At 43.7% G+C, this 20,211-nt stretch overlaps 1 protein-coding gene across 1 annotated transcript; it reads left to right on the forward strand.

Moving 5' to 3' along the window:
* The first annotated feature begins 11,220 nt into the window (after nt 1-11,220).
* LOC130479410 (interferon-induced transmembrane protein 5-like) lies at nt 11,221-15,160 on the forward strand. Its single transcript, XM_056851810.1, has 2 exons — nt 11,221-11,406; nt 14,768-15,160. The coding sequence occupies exons 1-2, from the start codon at nt 11,221-11,223 to the stop codon at nt 14,984-14,986; spliced, it is 405 nt and encodes a 134-aa protein (XP_056707788.1). The 3' UTR covers nt 14,987-15,160.
* The last annotated feature ends 5,051 nt before the right edge of the window (nt 15,161-20,211 follow it).

Below are 20,211 nucleotides of genomic sequence, written 5' to 3' on the forward strand. Positions count from 1 at the left end.
ACTGCAGTGTGATCTTGACTATTTAGGGATATGCCACCCTGTGTTTCCAGCCCTCTTCTTGTAAAGAATGAATATTCCAGCCTCTTGCCTAATCACACGTAAAGATACAAGGGGGAAATGCAGCAGCAGCATTCTTCCAAACTGCCCCTCAAGGGATGGGAGACCAGAAGTTGTAAGCAGGTTCTGGGTCTGGCTCCTGCCCCAAATGCTGTAAGTGTTCATTCTCTTCTGTTCCTGAACTTTCTCCCACTTAACCCATTAATTCCTGTTTTCTCCTCCTTGTTGCATCAACAACAAGTGAGAGTAGTTGGCAAAATATGGTGAGCTTCATCAGTCCTACATTTGCGTCGCTGCCCTGCATGTGTCTCAACGTGTGCAGAATATCCCTTGCTCACCGATGAATTGACACATGCCGCTGAGCTACGTTTGTGCACGTAGACACACACACACACACACACACACCCTGCAACACATTTTTCCCAAGTGGTTTTCAGGCATACCTCAGATACGACCTTAGGTTTGTGTCCTCCAGTACAGAGATGAATATATCTTCACATTGTGACAATGGGATAGCATGGCTATAGCAGACAATTTATTTCTGGATACCTGATATTATGGGAACTTAAATGTTAGCTTTAAGGTTCCTGAACACATTTTTGGGTGTCTGAAGTTAGAACTGGTGCTCTTCTCAGGTATGTCTTTTGAATGCAGCATCAGTTAGTGCCACCTTAGTCTAGTAGGGCAGGCAGTACTTAAACCCTACTTTAAAATGGTAGTAAGGCTTTTGCTCTTTCATGCCTTATGATTTCCCTACTCTATTCCATTCAGCTTTCTCACAATATAATTTTTGGATGATGCTAAGCCATTAAAATTTATTTCAGGCCTGAAACCTATATGGGGAAAGGCTGGTTTTCACCAAACAACAAGAAAATATGCGGGAAGAGGATTGAGAAGCTTTTACCACTCATAGGACTTCCACTTCAGTCAGTAGCATTGACAACTGTATTATTTGAAACAGAAATCCCAGAAGAATCCACAGAACTGCACACAGCATGTGTTTCTGCCCTCAATCACTTTATTTGCATATAGATCTTTGTGTGATAGGGTCCAGTGTGCATTTCTGTGTTTTTCAGATGGTTCCCATGAGTGCTTTAGATGTGGGTCTCTGTGAATAAATCCACTCCCCAGTTTTCTCCCAACTTCATACCTCTGCAGCCTGAGCTTACTTCCTTTTGGTCTGAAGCCAGTTTGATTCTCTCTTAAGTGGCAGAGAAAGTCGGCATATAAAAACCAACTCCTCTTCTTCTTGAAGAGCTGCTGGCTTAGGTTCTGTACCTGGTTTAAAGGAACTTGCCCATCTGGGCAAAGTGGCAGGTCAACACAACACGAGACTGCTTTCATAAGTTTGGAAGAAGTACTGAGATCTAGCACATGGTGAAATGAGTTTTATTGAAGGGAATGATTAGCACACCCAGGCAGTTACACTAACTTCATAAATTTCAGAATATGCATTAAGAGTCAATTATTCCCAATTACTTCTCCAAGTGTTTTGTGTGGATTAGCCTCTGTCCTTTCCCTTCTTGAAAGATGCACATCACAAGAGAGTGAAGCTGGGGCTTATGGCAATCTATCCACTCAAGTACCAGGCAGAGGTCCAGATTCTCAGAGAAGTGTCCTATGTACTTGAAAAACCATTACTTCAAAAGGTAAATCCAAGAGGAAAGAGTAGAGGGGGAAAGCAATGTGTGCCGGGACCAGAAATTTTCTGTAGTTGTACCTGGGGATGAAACCATCAGAAGCACACTGGAACTTTGAAGGCCTGGTACCAACTCACCTGAAAGACTGCTTCTGCCCATGTAAGCCTGCATGTCTATTGGGATCTAGCCCAATAGATGTTTCCCGCTCTGAAGGAAGGGCATCTTGATCTTTGGGTGTTTCTTTCCCATTGCTAGGGGTAGGCAGAACTAAACTAACAACTTCCTGACTCCTGGCGAGGAACACCTCCCCTTCCAGTTCTTCTTCTGCCTTCGCTGGGGTGAGAGCGTTGCAGCCATAGCTGCTGCCTAGGTCTAGTGAAATTAGGTTAGAATAGATTCTTTCCCTTACCTTGCTGTATCCAATTGTTTTCCCTCCCTACCCTCCCTCTCGTTTGGGTACGTTGGTTTTTTAAATTTAAGCTCCCAGCTCTGCTGACCATCAGCTGAGCCGCGGGAGAAACAGCTAATGCCGGAGAAGCTGCATCGGAGGACATCGAGCTCCTATTGACGCAGATCAAGAATTGTCCTTAAAATCGGCTCCCGCCGTTAGCCGCCCTGGCGGATATCGGAGAGGGAGACCGGAAAGTTGCCGCTGCCATCTACTTCGGCTGGAAAATCGCTGAAGAAAAACAAGTCTAACGGCGGGGGGAAAGGCGGCAGCCACAAGCGCCAGCTTAAGCAGAGTTCTGCTTCGACCTCTAAGGTCCCCGCCAGATCCTCTCCTGCGCCTTTGGATGTGGAGCCCAGGATACCTACAGAGGGTAAAGTAACCCACCCTTCTGAGGAAGGGGGATCCCCCAAGAACCCCACGTTTGAACAGGTATATGATAGAGGGCTCCATGGAAAGACATTTTTTGTTCGGTGCAGGGACCCCAAGGTTCAAAATAAAAATTCCAAGAATTTGAAAATAAACTTTAATCATAACTGTTAGTTAAACATTAAGCTTAGAATAATATTTGAATATATATTTTTATAATAGAGAACTTTTAATTGAAAATATTAATTTATTATGGGTTTATAACTTTCTTTCGCGGACCTTAACTTAGTTCTCGCGGACCCCTGGAGGTCCACGGACCCCTGGTTGGGAACCAGTGCTTTAGACCTACCCGATGAAGCTGAAGCTCCTGAGGAATCTAAGCCTAAATCCAGATGTAAAGGTTCCAAGGAATATTTCCCACAATGTGTGGCCTAGACTATTAAGGTCCCCTTACCAGAATACTTATTTAAGTAATCCTCTGTTTTGTATGGCATAGTTAGCTGTTTGATTCCTTTGGAAGTTGGTGGCAACATCTAGGAATCAGGCGAGGTGTCATCAGAAATTACATTTGTACATAGGTCCACCTTATTTGATGGACAAATGTTCCAAATTAAATTTAACAAGGTAAATTGAGGATACCAAAGGTAACCTTAAATGCTTCCCTTATTGCTACCAAGCATTGCTTTGTCTTTGTGCCCTCCTCAAAAGTACAGTTTCCTATTCTACCTGGCTCAAATGATACACCTGTTCCACGCAAACCCACTCGGTTCACATTATTGATAGGTCAAGGCTCTTAGCCCTTGGTCTTTCCGTGGAGGTGGTGGGGACCATCCTTAAAACCAGACGTCCTTCTACTACAAGGATATATCAATACACCTGGAAAGCCTTCTCCAGGTGGTGTCACCGGAAGACGATCAACCCTATCTCTCCTAAGCTACCTTAGTTACTGGACTTTTTACAGAACGGTGCGCAGCAGGGCGTTAGAGTGGCAACCTTACGAAAGCAAGTGTCTGCTATTGCCTCAGTCTGTCCGGATATTGATGGGATTCCTCTGTCATTGCACCCTCAGGTTAAGGTTTTTATTAAAGGAGTAGCTCAATCTACCCCTCCGGTGACTCACCGCTTCCCTTCCTGGAGACTGAACACTGTACCTTCTGCTCTAACCAAAAGTCCCTTTGAACCTATGAGAGAAGTTTCCTTAGAATTAGTAAGGATGAAGACCTTATTTTTAGTTGCCATAACCTCTGCTAGGAGGGTTTCAGAATTGGGTGCCCTCTCTATTCGCAAAGACTTATGTATCTTTCACAAAGATAAAGTCGTGCTACGTACTGATCCCTCGTTCACCCTCAAAGTGGGTTCCCAGTTTCATCAGTCTCAGGAACTTCACCTCCCTTCCTTTTGTCCTAATCCTTTTACTCCCAGAGAGCGGAGTTGGCACACCTTGGACCTGCGTAGAGCTATTCATATTTATATCTCTAGAACTTAATCCAGCCTTGCTTTGGCGTCAGATCCTCTACTCCTGCCCATCTCTCCTCAACAATTCTGACATCTGGTCGCCATTGCTTGCCTACCAAGACTGATGTAAGAATTGATTGTGTATAGTGCTGAAACTAGATTGGTTTGATTCAGAAATTAAGTGTGAGAGATTTTACTTTGTGTCCTTTTACTTTTACTTTGTGTCCTTCAGTTCCTGCTGATTGCTGCTTTGAAATCTCTTAACATTTTAATTTCTTGCTAAGTAAAATTCATTGGCTCTTTCATTGTTGGATGGAAGTCTGAGTCAGAGGGAATAGTAATAGGGAAATATATCACAAATCATCATTAACAACAACAAAGAAGGGGTTAAAATGTGCACTGGAGAAACTAACATGACGATGCCAGCTTGATCAATTAGAGATTAATTATGAGAAGTCCAAGATAATGCACTTTAATTCACGATATAGGAAATCATCATGGCAAATCAATGAAGGCCAGATTGAGCAAGTTAAAACCTTTAGATATTGGGAGTAATACCATGCTTCACCCATCAGTCATCGTCTGGTGCATCACAAAAAGTATAACCCTTTTTATTTTCAGCATTCTTTTAGTAATGGCCTTCCAACAAAATTTAGCTACATCGTAAGATATAGCGGGATTTTTATCCTCGAGCAGAAATTGAATGATTGAACTCTCATTGGTTATAGATTGATGTAAAAGGTCAGATTGTTGTAACCAGGGGTCGATTATAGTTCTTCTAAATTCCAGGTAAAATTCACAGTGTAATAAAATGTGTGCCAGGGATTCTTCCTCTCCCGCTGTACATCAACATTTTCTCAGTTCTCTAGGTTGATTTAGAAATCTACCTAGGAGAATCGTGCTCTGGAAAATACCCATCTCAGTTGAGGTGATATAATGTTAAAGAGATATGGGGCCATGGCTTTACCACCACACAATAATAAATCCCTATACACCCCAGAAAGTTATGCCATCTCCGATTGGAACTCCATATCACTCAAGCGTTGGTGGACTATAGCTTTTGCTCTGGCCAACCCTAGATCCATTAAATGCACAGGATCGATGCCAATTGAAGAAAGTTTATGGATTATCCTAGCTGACCACTGTGGATACGGTGTAGCTGACAGAAGATATTTTAATACACCAATTGGGTTAAGATGCACTTTCAGCCAGTAATTGATAGCGATACGGCATATCTTTGTTTCTACTTTGGGGAGGCCAGCCTCCAATCTAAGTGCAGCATTCGGTATACAGTTAGGTGCATTAAAAAGAGCCCTAAAATAAACAGATTGGACTCTTTCCAAAGTGGTGAAATTATTATAAAATCCCAATTGTGCACCGTAACAGAGTTGGGATAAGGATTTGGCATTAAAGACCTTTATAGCCGCAGGGATACATCCCCCACCCCTTGTCTTGGCGAACCTTAAAACAGCATTGGCACTCCTCTGCGCTGACGTAGTCACCGAATGGGTATGAGCTGTACTCTTGCCATTATCTGAGTACATTACTCCCAATATCTAAAGGTTTTAACTTGCTCAATCTGACCTTCAATCTGACCATGTGGCGCATGCTCTGTTTGCACATACAGCTTACCCATTAAGGAAGTGAGTTCTTCCACGTTCAAATTCAAGTTTCAAATTAGACATTTCAGCAATTGTTTATCACGCAATGTTGTGTACGCAATTTTGTGTCCATGTTCTCTTCTTTACATAGGCTCCACATCTAGACAATAAAAATTAAGGATTGGGGAACACAGGGCGCGAGTACGCGCAAAAATAAAGGACGCCCCCCTCACTGAACATTATCTCCAAAAAGGACACTCCAGAAAGGACATGCTAATTTTCGCTCTCTGGAAATATAAACAGCGATCATTTCGCCAACAGGATGTGACAAAAATCTTGCACAGACAAGAAATTAAACTAATTTTTCTTTTTAAAACCCTAGCTCCTGCTGGTCTTAATAACGAGTTTGACTTGGCTTGTTTTCTTTAAACGGAATCTGTTCCTTGTAACTCAACACAGCTGACTCCCACCAGGCTACATTTCCATAGCTCTCCCATTTGCGAATTGTAACGCCGCAACCTCTCGTAGGGACAGGAGAACCTTTGGGTCAGAAAACCTTTTTGGGTCTTGATATCATTGTGGTAAGAATTAATCTTTTCATTTATCCATTTTTCAATTTAGGATGGTGTATGATATTTTTAAGTGTATGTATATATTCTTTCAGGGGCTTTTTGCCCTAAAGAATAAGAAGACCAACTGAAGAAGCAATTTGTATGCGAAACGATTACCAATCTAGAGGTATCGTCTTGTTGTCGTTGGAATTTTTCTACTATTCTTCATTTTCATTCTTTATGGACATTTTTGCTGGGTGATGTAACCCGACATTTTGAACACAGGAAATTGAAAGGAATTTGGACTTCCTCGATACGGTTTCCACTTACCTTGGACTATATTACAGCTCCCGGTGGGGACTAACCAAGCAGTGTTTATTGTTTGTATATTATTTATTTGCTTGCATTTATTTTTGGGATAAGTCTTTGTAGAAATTCCTTGGTAGCATGCATGCAGATATTGTGCATCAGTAAAAGAGTTCTTTTCTGTGAGCCTCTGTGCTGTTGTTATTGTAAGTACCTGGAGGTTGGCAACCCTATGTGGGGGCAGAAAGAGTGACAAAGTGATAGGCTTGGAGGAAACAGTAAGAAAAGGGGTGGCTGGAGGGAGAATGAGTGAGAGTTTGCGAGAAGTAGGAGAGGCAAGGAAGCAAAGGAGGGAGAATGGGATAGTTGCTCCCACAAGTTTCTTGTGGGTCCCCGCTTGTATATTTTAAAAGGGACGAGAAGGGTAGTGACTTGTGGTGCCTGACCTACTTGTAACCTGGAACCTGACAGAGAAAGGAGGGTGGTAGGCACTGTTTGTGAGTGGAGAAGGGTCGTTACAATATTATAAAATTGACATTATTAGAATCATAAATGTTCTTAAACAAAAAATACAGGCTAGTCTCACAAATGAATATATATATAAGAAAAGGAATATAGCTATCATGTTGGGAGAGACACTTTTTGCTGTTTGACCAGAGACAACAGAAGGAGGATTATACACAGCATAAGTAGAGATCCCTCTTTCAGTCTGCCTTCACCTTGCTGGGCGTGGGGCCGTTGTCTGAATTCAGAGGCATGGGAACGAAACCAGTAAAGAAAGCTGGCAACCTTAAGATTTAGCAGAGCTGATGTATGAGAGGCTAGGGTGCAATGAAATGGAAAGGATTAATTTTAGGGGTAATGTCACATATTCCCTTGTAGTGATGCTGGCTCAGACGAATTTGCTGATGGATTAATTGATATAATTGAAATTTGTAAGACTAGCAAAGCGCAGGAGGTCTGAAATGCGCTTGTGAAAACAACCTTCTTGTGTGACCAATCAGTTGATTTAGAAACCCAGTACAAATACATTTTAAGCCTTCTCTTCTATTTTCATGGGTTGCTAGAGGAAGAAAGCTAAAAGGTGCTTTCACTAGAGTTTGTGAATTTGGCCTCAGGCTATACATACCCTTTTGCAAAGGCTTCCTGCACTACTTCTAAAAGCCACATGATAGAGCCATAACTTTAAAAAAAGGAAATGGTTTAAGGAACTTGTCTTATACAAGCTTCTTAATGTCTGTCTGTCTATGACACAAGAGGAAAGTTGAGAAGTGAAAAGTTCAGTCCAGGAGAAACTTAATCATTTTCTCTACCGCTCACCAGAATGGTGCAATGATAGGACAAGGCCCAATTGACAATGTTCCTCTAGGCACAGCACAGCTCTGGCAACTGTTGTTTGTTTGTTTGTTTGTTTGTTTATGTAGACAAATCTATGACATCTTTCCAGAACTTGCTCCAGGTGACTTACTATTTATTGCATTGTTTCTATGTAATGTAATGTTTCACTGCACAGTTTACAATTTTGTAATTTCTAGTTTATTGTCTGTATTATACTATATTATTCTGTGTTTTTAGTGCAATGTTCTCTAATTTTGTGGGTTGTATGCATTATAGCATTTCCACTGCATCGCTTTTAGTTTAGCTTGAGTCTCAGCAAGAAAGGCACATACTGAGTTGACATTTACTTCCATTCAACTTCATTTGCCTTGCTGTTGCCAACTCACCCAACTTTGAGAGATGCTTCATGAGGTCTTCACCATCTGCCTTGGTTTTTACCATTCTGAATAATGTGGTATCATACACAGCCTGGGCCACTGCACTGCTCTCCTCCAATTCACAGCATTTATGAACCAGCTGAATGGGCTCACACCCTGCACATCTCACTATGCAGATCATGTTTACAACAGCTGTCCATCTTGCCCTCTCTAGCATGTAGGCAAATGGTTATATCTCTGCAGAAATACATCTTCTTGACATTTTTGTAAATTTTATGGCTCTCTTCCCTGGGAAAAGAAATGGCCGTCAGGATCCCAGGGACACCCCAGGCACTTCAAATCACCTTGCATCTCTGAATTATGTGTGTGTGTGTAAAGTGCCTGTCAAGTCGCAGTTGACTTATGGCGACCCCTTTTGGGGTTTTCATGGCAGGAGGCTAACAGAGGTGGTTTGCCATCTGAACCATAGCATCCATTATTTCCAACTCTGCTTCCTGTTGTTTAACCAATGTTGACTACTAATTGGTTCTTGTAGGTTATCCGGGTTGTGTAACCGTGGTCTTGGAATTTTCTTTCCTGACTTTTCGCCAGCAACTGTGGCAGGCATCTTCAGAGTAGTAACACTGAAGGACAGTGACACTGTCACTGAGAGACACTGTCCTTCAGTGTTACTACTCTGAAGATGCCTGCCACAGTTGCTGGCGAAAAGTCAGGAAAGAAAATTCCAAGACCACGGTTACACAACCCGGATAACCTACAAGAACCAATGAACTCTGACCGTGAAAGCCTTCGACAATATGTTGACTACTAAGTTTACTCAGAAGTAAACCCAGACCAAGTGCATGGTCAGCCACATCTTTTCTGTTTCTCACATAGCACAAGAGCTGTCTTTTCCCCTCAAGGGTTGTTGGAGGAGGACTAAAAAGTACTTCCAATATCTTTTAATGTCGGGGGGAGTGGGAATCATGGGCCAAGCAGTCCAGTGACAGTCAGAAGATGCTTGGGGGCAGAAAGAAGATGGCAATTCTGGTCCATTGCAAGGGCCTTTGAAAGCCAGTGAGCCAAGAATATACAGATGCCGATACAGACATGACAGCAGACCATCCCCCAAGTTTCAGTTGACTACATTTTTCAATGTATCAAATCAAGCGATTCCAAAAGGTGCTCTGAAACCATTTTAAGTTTTATATATAACAGTAGAATTTTTTTAGCCAGCAGAAGTTGTCAGGAAAGAATGAGAGATATTTATTTATTTGCTGTCAAGTTGCAAACGACATATGTCAATGGTTTTCAAGGCAAGAGACATTTAGAGATTGGTTGCCACTGCCTGCCTCCTGATATTCTTTGATGGTCTCCCACCCAAAGACTAATTAGGGCTGACCCGGCATAGCTTCTGAAATATGATGACACAGGGCTACCTTGAGCTATCCAGGTCAGGGAGAAATATTGTACCTGCTAAAAAAAAAAGCCTTCCCATTTTAATATAAAACCACAGGGTTCATCACCTCCTCGGCTTTTGATCACCTTGTGTCTAGAGCTAGGCTGTGAAGACTGCAGCCCTAAGTATTTTTATTTATTCTGAATGCTTTTCAGACAGTGCAGTCATTTACTAGCAAGAAATGTTAGAAATTATGCAGAAGGATCTTGTGGACAACATGTGTTCCCTACACCTAGGATCCTTAACTAGGCTTTCCCTCTCTGGGTGCAGAGAGGAAACATCAACCTCAAGAGCTTTCCCTTTTCACATGGTTGTGTGATTGGTAGGGTTGTCAGGGGGCAACCTGGAGGTTTAAGCAGTGTTCTTCCACTGCATTTCTTCTTTCCCGCCTGTTCAAGAGGTAGATCCTTGGCTCACTTCTTCCTCTCCCATCTCCTCCATTAGTTTATGAGAGATGGGCTGAACAACATAACAATTCCAGAGACGCTTAACAAGAGGCACTGCAGTGGGAGAGTCAAAAAGCAAAAGAAGCGTTGTGGGTTGCACTTTGGAAAGTCTAATAATCCAGACTCTTTAGAGAGAAGGGTCAGGGACAGAAGGGTGAGGAAGGCGAGGGACAGAAGCCCTTACCACAAAATGGATTGGCAGATTTATTTGGAAACAAAACACATTGCAGAATCTTTACTGAACTACTTGTTGGAGCTTCAGAAAACAAGTTTCAGGACCTCCTGAGACTTAAGTGAGGGGAATCATAGGCCAAGCAGTCCAGACAGAGGATCCTAGGGGGCAGAGAGAAGATGGCGCTTCTGTTCCATTCCAAAAACCTTTACATATTCTCAAACCCAGATTAAGTTACTATGCCATAGACTGCTGAAGAATGCAGTGATTTCTCACTGTTGTTCTCCAATGTTTTAGTGAGGTACATATCCTTCCTTGTCAGATTTACAACCACAATTTCACTGTGAGAGTATCTGAGAACCCACACTGTGAGAGCCAGTAACTACTACAGACTTTTGTTTCCCTAGTTCTACACTAGTAATCGTGCCCCCTGAAGGTCAGTGGCATGTTAGGGTCAGTATAGCAGTAAGCAGTCTCTCCTCCATCCTACTGTCTATCTTCAGCAGGCAGATGATTTAACAGCTCATGAACGGACAAAGAATACCAGGAGTGTGCAGTGGGCAGACAACTGGAAGAGAAATGCCTAGCAGCCAATTCTGCTACCTTTGAATTCAAGCAACTATGAGATATGCTAGCTGTAAATGGTATACTACTGAAGAATGCTTTTGATACAATTAGGCAACTAGCATCTTGCTACTTTCTCTACTTTAATGTGCCCTGGCTGCCTTTGAAGCCATGTGCCTGAATTACTGGCTAGCTCTCTGGGCAGGCCCAAACTAATCGCATAGATATAAAAAGCACTCGGTGTCCATCTGGGTGAAGGCAGACGTGAAAACCAAATATTTCTCCCAGCCCTGGCAAAGTCTTTTCTGAAAACCACAGTTGAAAGAGAGCTATAATTTCCCTAGTCTATGTATAGATGGAGATGAAGCTGTGGTTCAACGAAGCACTATATAAAGGGTTGTCCCTTCTTGGCTCGTGCAGAAGCTTCCAGTATCGGGAAACGGTGCATCTCCTCCATCATGGATACTTCTTATCCTCGTGAAGACTACCTGCCCATGGCATCTCACAAGCAGGAACCTTCTCCCACAGTCATCACAGTCAGGCCTCCAGTGGTTCCCCGTGACTACATGATCTGGTCTGTCTTCAATACCATCTACATGAACCTCTGCTGCCTCGGCTTTGTAGCTCTCGCCTATTCTGTCAAGGTAGGAAGGTGCTGGGTGGGACTGAATCGCTCTCACTGCCTTTGGCCCAAGTCCTACGTCCTGGGCCCGGTGTCAATGCCACATATTTACCTGCAACATTTTTCCAGGGTACTTTTCATAGTTCCTCTGTTAAAAATAACCAACCGGATTTAAACCAGGGGTTTAAATTTAGGGATTTAAATTTTCCTAGGTGACTGCTTAATGCATTTCAAACCATAATTCCTGAAAGTGAATTTTAAGGATTTGTCTCTAAAATGCAATGTACTCTCAATTCATTAAAAAAAGCAAAAACAAGAAATTATGAAATACAAATGCAAGTGTCAAGGAATCCAGGGGATGCCATGAACTTGTTCTGTTTGATATACGAGAGGTTGCTATTGCTATTGACATTAGGGGTAAGGGTAGTCCCCTGTGCAAGCACCAGGTCATTCCTGACCCATGGGGTGATGTCACATCCCGATGTTTACTAGGCAGACTTAATTTATGGGGTGGTTTGCCAGTGCCTTCCCCAGTCATCTTCCCTTTACCCCCAGCAAGCTGGGTACTCGTTTTACCGTCTTCGGAAGGATGGAAGGCTGAGTAAACCTTGAGCCGGCTACCTGAAACCAACTTCCATCGGGATCGAACTCAGGTCGTGAGCAGAGCTTGGACTGCAGTACTGCAGTTTACCACTCTGCGCCATGGGGCTATTGACATTGGTCCTAAATTATTCACAATAATCTACCCATCCTTGCTTTTATGCTATTTCAGAAAAGGAGGTTCAGTTACTGGATAGCAGTGGTTTTCAGGATTTTTAAAGAGTGAGATGCTTAAACCATTGGTTTTAACATAAACCATTTATACAGAATAGAAGAATGGTCCCTGAAATTGACACATGTTCCATCAAAGGTTCCACCAATACTCCTGAACCCCTTCAAGTCCTTCATTCATTTTCATTCAGCTTTCAGCTGACACAGGTCACCTGGGTGAATATCTGATAGACTGAATAAGCAGGCATATCATTAGTGTTCCAAAAAGAGATGCTGAGAGATTATATTTGGACCTTCCCAGTATTTTTAAAGAGAAAAGAGCAGCACAGTGGGGCTTTGACTCAGCTAGGGGCCACAGCAGGGAAAAATGGGTTAAAATCCCTCTACCTCCAATAACCAATATAAAGCTGACCCTCTGCTTTATGCTGGTTGACCAATAAAAAGGGACCCTCTGCTTTATGCTGTTATTAAACTTGTAAAGGAAAACAAGTGGGCATTGTTTCTTTTCCTATCCCCTCCTTCCTGGGCTAACAACAGAGCTTGGTGTGTCATTTTTGATGAGACACCATGTGAGGATGGGAGGGTTTAATTCCTTCTCTCCCACACTAGTCACCATCTGAATCAGGGTTCCACATGGCTTGTTTTTGCCTCCAGAAATGCTGGGGGGAGCCCATCAAGAACTTCCCAGTGTGTCGTTGTGAGGTCCTCATTGTACACGTTAAGGACTTCCGTGCACTGATTTCCTCCAGAAAGGATAGAAAAGTCATCTTTCCCCAAAAGATGCAGAACTGACATCTCTCACGGCCCCTCCCCTAGAGGTCAGCCTTGACAACTGCTTGTGTGCTTTCTGCAGGAGAAGGGGGCATATTCTGGTTGCTGGGTATGGGAGAAGAGCTCCCAACAATGCATTCAGCACACGAGTCTCTGCCAGAGGTGCCTGAATCCTAAGAAATGCAAGGCTGTGATTTCATTTACTGTGTCAGCTAGATAATTAGGATTATAATTGCATTTATTAGCAGTCACAGACAGAACATGGAGACAGCAAAGTAGAATTGCCATCTTTGCAAGGCTGGAGGCAGACTATTGTGGTTAAGCAGAGATGAAAGTGGGCCCATAAGGAGTAGCAGTAAGAAAGTGGCCCACGTAGTACTTCCTGTCTTCTGGTTTGAGAGAACACCAGTAAGAAAGTTAAGTTACTTTCACCCCTTTGCTCAAGAGAGCTGAAATAGTGTGGTACAGTCATTCAGTACCTTGACTACACCTAGTTGTTGCAATTTTTTGAAACAAGAAAACCTGTTTGACTAGCGGCAAAACCAGGAGGGGCACACACAGGGTAATCGATGGTCCCTCTTTCAATCCCCCTTCAGCTGTCTGGGGGGAAAAAACCAAGTATTGTCTGATTTCAGATTTATTACCCCAGCTCGCTTACCATCAGCTGAACACCCAGAAATGTAGTATGTGAAGCTCTTTCTGGCAGGGAAATAAGTTGTGAGAAATGGCTTCCCACCTACATTTCGGTGTACTGGGCTGGATTTAATGGCACAGGAGCAAAATAATGTGTAAAGAACACTAGAAACTTTGGAATGAGGCAGAGATGACTTGTGGAGATGAGGCTAGGATGCAATGAAATTGAGAGGATTCGTTTTAGGGGTGATGATTGACAGTCTGTAGAACTGAAAGGAGGAAGGTAGTGTGATCAGATGTAAGCTGTTACTGACCTCTTAATATCTTCTGGCAAGTCAGTGATGAATCCAGAGATTAATGAGCTCTATCGTTTGTGGTTTCTGAAATAGTTGTGAAGCTGGCATGGAATATAGCATGGAAGCAGAGGCACATGAGCAACCAGACTGGGCAATGGCCATAAAGGGGGACTGGAGGAAACGAGGAGGGTGCTGTGGGAATGGTGTGAGGCAAGCAGGGCCATGAAAGGGAGAGGCAGACGTAAAATGAAACGACTGGCCCTTGGGCAACACATGCTGCGGTTTTACTGTATTCCCAGAGATGCCTCTATTTTTGTTCCTACTAAACCAAAGAGTTTGTACTGCAGTCAGAGAGAGAAACCAACCGGGGCAATGCCCCATGGGTTGCAGGGATAGAAGGGCTGCATTGGGGCATGGTTTTACTTATGGTGCAGCTAGCCTGCTTTGAATATGGTGGGTTCAGTTTCTGATACTGACATTGTCCATCATGATTGTGGAGTTCCACTCCATACAAGAGGTTTCCTAGCCCATCACCCCTTATCATATCACTAACTCAGTGATGGGTCATGCATTACAGAGATGTGTTCTGGAGTTCTGTGCCTCCCAGGTGCTCATGGGCTTGATTAGAATTAGGACAACTGTGCAGGAAGAAGTTGTTTAAATGTCCCTACTTGCTCCATTTTCCTGGCCTGAAATAGCCCCAGGGAACTGCTCTTTGCCTAGCTTGGGAAACTTGCATGTAGCCATTAGGTCAGGAAAATAGTTGGTGGAAAGACTTAAGAACTCTTTCCCTGTGTACTGCAGTCCCAATTTGAATCATGCCCATGCACACCTGGGAGACACAGAACACCTGAACATGTCTTGGCCATGTGCGACTTGGCTCTCACAATGACTTTTCTCCCTCTTTTGCAGGCACGGGATCAGAAGGTGTCTGGTGATCTGGAAGCTGCCCATCGCTACGGCTCCAAGGCCAGATGCTACAACGTCCTTGCCACAGTGTGGAATGTGGTGGTGCCGCTGGTGCTCATTGCTCTGGTGATCACAGGCGTCCTCCACCTCTCCAAGCTTGCTCAGGAATCCATGGACTTTTTGGCTTACAGACTCTTTCCTAATGATGACGACAAGAAGTGAGCAGAAAGCCTTGAGCATTCCAGGGAATTTATTTTTTTGGCCATTCAGGTGGATTCTTACAGAGACTGTCAACTGGTGTGACCCAGCCACTGCACAACACAAAACCTCTCTTAGTTCTAATCCAGATCACCTGTATCGATGCATTCATGTTCCTTGGAAGTCATCTCAGAGCTCACCCTTTGGGGAGGCAGAAGATGTAAGAACGGATCCTTGGCATCCTGCCTAGCCTCAAGGCTGGGCCTCCTGCCACAGTATTTTTTCCCTACCTGCTATGTCTCTTCTTCACTGGAGATCTCTTTAGCTTTCTGTCCTCTCTTGCACTCTTCATGTCACATATAAATATGGAAGAGACACACAGAGCATATGAGAGCCAAGAAATAGAAGCAATCACCTTGAGTATCCTCACAAAACTGCCTACCACTTTTAGAAACTTAGCTCTGTGTAAATATAATTGTGGCTAGTTAGTGGAGTGAGTGGATCCTACCCCAACTCCAGAAAGCAAAGTTTGAAGCCTTCCTCAAGCCTAATGAATCTTTCTCCAACTTAAGTGCCTTTTCCATTGGGGGAAGAGCCACTTATTGGAGGAAGGCTCCTTAAAATAATGTTGGATCCACCTCTTTATGCTTTAAAAAAAAATACTGGGGAGAATCCAACCACCCTGAGCAACTTTCCTCCAGCCTAAGGAGCCTTCCTCCAATTTAAGTGCCTCTTTCTCCAATGGAAGAGCCACTTAATTTGGAGAAAGGCTCCTCAGATTGGGAGGAGGCTTCAGACTTGAGTCAAAAGAAAAAGTGGAGTCTAAATGTTTAAATAAATAGTAAATTTTGCACAGTGGAGTGGTATGATAGGGATAGGATCCACCCCCTATTTATTCAGAAGATTGGCTAACATGCTTTGCTCAATGTCTTTTAAAAGTAGCACCATTTTGTATAGTTTGTCCGTCCTCTGTTGATGAGGTTCCAGAGTCAACCATCTTATACTGAACAGGGAGTTCACTTCCAATATGTCTGTGAGGTGATGTATGTTCAAGTGCATACAGGCTTATCTACAGAGAGTTACTTGATCTATTAACCAGGCCATACTAAAGTCAAGATCTTTTACATAACAATGTTATAGGGACATAAAACTTTTGTTTCTTTTCTTAACGTTGACTGTATCTCCAGTTCATTTTTATTGCTGTTACTTAGATAATTAAATAATTACACAACTTTCCTGTCTGATGTGCATCTAGTAGCATCTGTTAATAAAAACAACACAGTATGTAGTTTGTCACCAGGGTCATGTCTTCAAGCTATATTTTTTTGGCAACAAGAAGGCCTAGGCACTTATTCTGAGTTTAACAGCAGCAACAGAAAACCAGGAATGCAATACCATTTCATTGTTTCAAATGCACTGGGACGGTAAGCAGTTTGCCTAACTTCAGCCCTGCTCTGTCTGCATCCTTGAAACCACACCCCCAGCGAGGGATCCCAGGTCCCTCTTCGCAACTGGTGGGAGGTTTTTGGGGTGGAGCCTGAGGAGGGTGGGGTTTGGGGAGGGGAGGGACTTCAGTGCCATAGAGTCCAATTGCCAAAGCGGCCATTTTCTCCAGGTGAACTGATCTCTATCAGCTGGAGATCAGTTGTAATAGCAGATCTCCAGCTAGTACCTGGAGGTTTGGTCAAAACAATTATACACTTGAGCTACCAGTACCTGGAGGTTGGCAACCCTACCCCCAGCATACAGATACTATGCTGATACAGCTTATAGTATTAGTATAATATTGTAAGATACTATAGAATAGCTTGTAGAAAAAGCCACCCTTCTACACCACATGGCCCAAGGGAGAAGAGGGATCAGGAAACACTGAAGAAAGCTTTGCAGGGACTTCTAATTTTCTTAGTTTGTTTTGAAGTCCGCTATAGCTCACTATACCCTGACCTGGATGGCCCAGGCTAGCCTGATCTCATCAGATCTCAGAAGCTAAGCAGCGTCAGCCCTGGTTAGTATTTGGATGGGAGGCCACCAAGGAAGTCCAGGGTTGCTGTGCAGAGGAAGGCGCTGGCAAACCACCTCTGTTAGTCTCTTGCCATGAAACCCCCCCAAAAAGGGGTCGCCATAAGTCGGCTGCGACTTGAAGGCACTTTACACACACACATATCTCACTATAAAGCTGAGACATTACTACTTAACACAGACCAGTGGAGACCTAGAATCTCACTCAAGAGATTTTTGCTCTAGAAGAAGAGCTGGTTTTTACACCCCACTTTTCTCTACCTTTAAGGAGTCTCAAGGCAGTTTGCAATCGCCTTCCCTTCATCTCCCCACAACAGATACTTTATGAGGAAGGTGGGGCTGAGAGAGTTCGGAGAGAACTGTGACTAGCCCAGGGTCACCCAGCTGGCTTCATGTGGAGGAGTGGGAAAACAAATCCAGTTCACCAGATTAGAGTCCACCGCTCTTAATAGGGTTTCCAGCTCCAGGTTGGGAAATACCTGGAGATTTGGGGGGTGGAGTCTGAGGAGGGCAGGGTTTGGACTGGGGAGGGACTTCAATGCCATAGAGTCCAGTTGCCAAATTTTCCAAAATTGTCCAGTTTTCTCCAGGGGAACGGATTTTGATTGCCTGGAGATCAGTTATAATAGCGGGAGAACTCCAGCCACCACCTGGAGGTTAGCAACCCTAGCCCTTAACCACTACACCACGCTGGCTCTTGCCACATGAGTATCTAGGCTTTATCTGAATAACCATCCCAAGCCATCTGCAAATGTACAAATGTGCACTAAATGTGCAATTTTATGCCTCCCAGATTACCTCCCAGACTACCTTCTGTGAGTGTCAACATTCAGCCTCATGTATAAGTAGGGCATGTGCTCAGCACCAGCACATTTCATTCTGGATCAGTTTACACCAGCTGCCAACTAGTGATCAAAAAGATCCATGGAACTCATGGCAATGAAGAGTCCTTTGCATTTCGCTGTTCCTTTGCGACATGCGTGCGGTGTGGCACAGTGTTGGAACTGAAGCATTTCAAGGCACACAAGTCCTGCTTGCCTAAATACTCCCCTCCCCGAGCCCACCACCTTCGCACAATTAGTGCCTTCCAAACATGGGTCCAAGAGGCATGCTTTGTAGCCTACCAAGCAGGGACTGATGTCTGTGGGCTCGCACTTTAAACCTAACATACTCTGTGGGTCAGTTTGCAGCCACCATGTGATTAACATAATATAGAGACTCAGGAAAAGAAAAAGAAACCCCAAATTATATTATGGTGAAGATGGCAGTGTACCTCCATTTCTGACACTAGTAACATATCAATACAAAATAACCAAAAATGTCACATACCAGCTTATTAGGTCTGGTTGCCAATTTCTGGGATGATGTTCTACTGAACATCTAGCAGCTCACAGCCCTGGTTCTCACTCTTCCTTTGTGATATTTCTGGTTACGTGTAAGAGAAGGGATTGTAGTGCAACAACCGGCTCTGTAATTTACTGGTTTTGCAGCCCCAGTCCTGCCAAGCACACATGTACTGCTGTTTGTTCTAAAATAGGTCCCTTGCATAGAAAAGGCAGCTTTCCTCTCCACACATGCTTGCACACTCCCGTTTTATGCGTCGCCCCTCCATTATCCCTTGGCCTGCCAGGACGGCAGGTTCGCCACAGAACAGAGTTATTTTAGTCCTGGATAACAGCAGTGAGGTTGTCCTCTTTGAAGCTTTGGAGGGTGGCTATTTTGTGGTGTCCCTGTGATGTTTTATTCCATGTTTTCCACCAGTATGCTCAATGGCAACATGCAATTGCCAGGACTGTCAAAGTCCTTGAGACAATTGCAAAGTTGTCATTATCAGCTAAATATTGCTGCTGGTGGCTTTGGAGAAACCAGTCGGAATGGGCCATCTGCAAGCAGAGCCTTCTCATCGGCATCTTGGCGGAGGACAGCGGAATGCTAATTGCTTAGTGCAAAAACACCCGAGTCTCTCTGCGGACAGAAGGTCCAACGAGCCGCGCCCTTACCTTCCACCGGGACCCCGATTGCCAGGTTTCCGAATGGTTAGAACATGATTCTTGATGGTTATTCTTGATGATTCTTGATGATTCTTCAGTGGTTATTTCTACCAGCTAATTAGAAGCTGGGTTTAGGGGTCAGCTCTGCATTAGGTTGCTTACCGTGGGGATGCAGATGTTTCTCATCACAGGTGACAGCCCAATCCTAGGCATGTTTACTCAGAAGCAAGTTTTAATATGTCTCAACTATTTGTTAAGCCACTTCTGGGCTTTCAAACGGTACAATAGACTTCCAATGTGTAACAGGTAGATAGTCTGAATGATTTTCATATTTTTATAATTACATTTTTAGATAAACTATACAATATTTGATCGACACTCTGGCTTGTTATATGATATTGTACTCGACTAAGCTTATTTTTCTATCGAATCTGCTATATTGTTTTTGTACATTAAACGGTTTTTACCCTTAAAAAAAGAAAAGAAGAAGAAGCAAGGGTCAGGCACCGGCCTGGGAAAGGCACCCAGTGGTTAAGCCAGGTCGCGTTTCAAGGTCTAACTGTTGTTCAGCCCTAGCTCTGTTTGGTCTTTGATCGCTTCTGGGAAAGAATGTTATCTAGGGGGTTGCCCTAGCAAACCGCAGTCATCCTGAAAGTGTACTTTCGCCTTTATATCACCCATACCTGTAGTTTCCCTTCCATTAGTATCCTTGCTAAGTTTCAAGTCAGTTTCTGTAACTCACTGTATATTTCCTAATAAACCAGCTTTCGTAGGAAGACCTGCCTGGAAGTCTGTTTGTGGGATTCATCTGGTGAGCCCGGAGTGGACATTAAGCCTCATTTGCTTCTATGAGATATACTTCCACGAAAATGTGAATATGTTTGCAGCATTTACTGTCTAGAAGCAGTTCTCAGCTTAGGGTGATTGTCTTATGCTGTGCCTGCCACTACTGAACTACAGCAGGCCTGATTCAGTCTCATTGGAAAGAGCTTGTTGCTTTGGTTTCAGTGTGACTCGTGGCCTGATCCTATGCATATTTATTCAGACTCAAGGGAGTAGCTGTCACTCAGAAGTAGAGTACATGCTTCATGTACAGAAGGTCTCAGGTTCAATCCTTAGCTAAACCACCTGCCAAAGAAGTAGCAAGGGAGACCCTTTTTTTTACATGAGACCCTGGGGAGCTGCTGCCAGTCCAAGTGGACAATACGGAGGACCAAGCTACACATCTGGGTTCCCACA

Source organism: Euleptes europaea, chromosome 6 (assembly GCF_029931775.1).
Source record: "Euleptes europaea isolate rEulEur1 chromosome 6, rEulEur1.hap1, whole genome shotgun sequence".
Classification (NCBI taxonomy): Eukaryota; Metazoa; Chordata; class Lepidosauria; order Squamata; family Sphaerodactylidae; genus Euleptes; species Euleptes europaea.

Excerpts from the sequence above, each read along its gene's own strand:
- LOC130479410 (XM_056851810.1), top strand. The coding sequence starts at position 11,221 with ATGGATACTTCTTATCCTCGTGAAGACTACCTGCCCATGGCATCTCAC. Across the intron at positions 11,407-14,767 it reads CTCTCGCCTATTCTGTCAAG|GCACGGGATCAGAAGGTGTC; the intron begins GTAGGAAGGTGC and ends CCTCTTTTGCAG.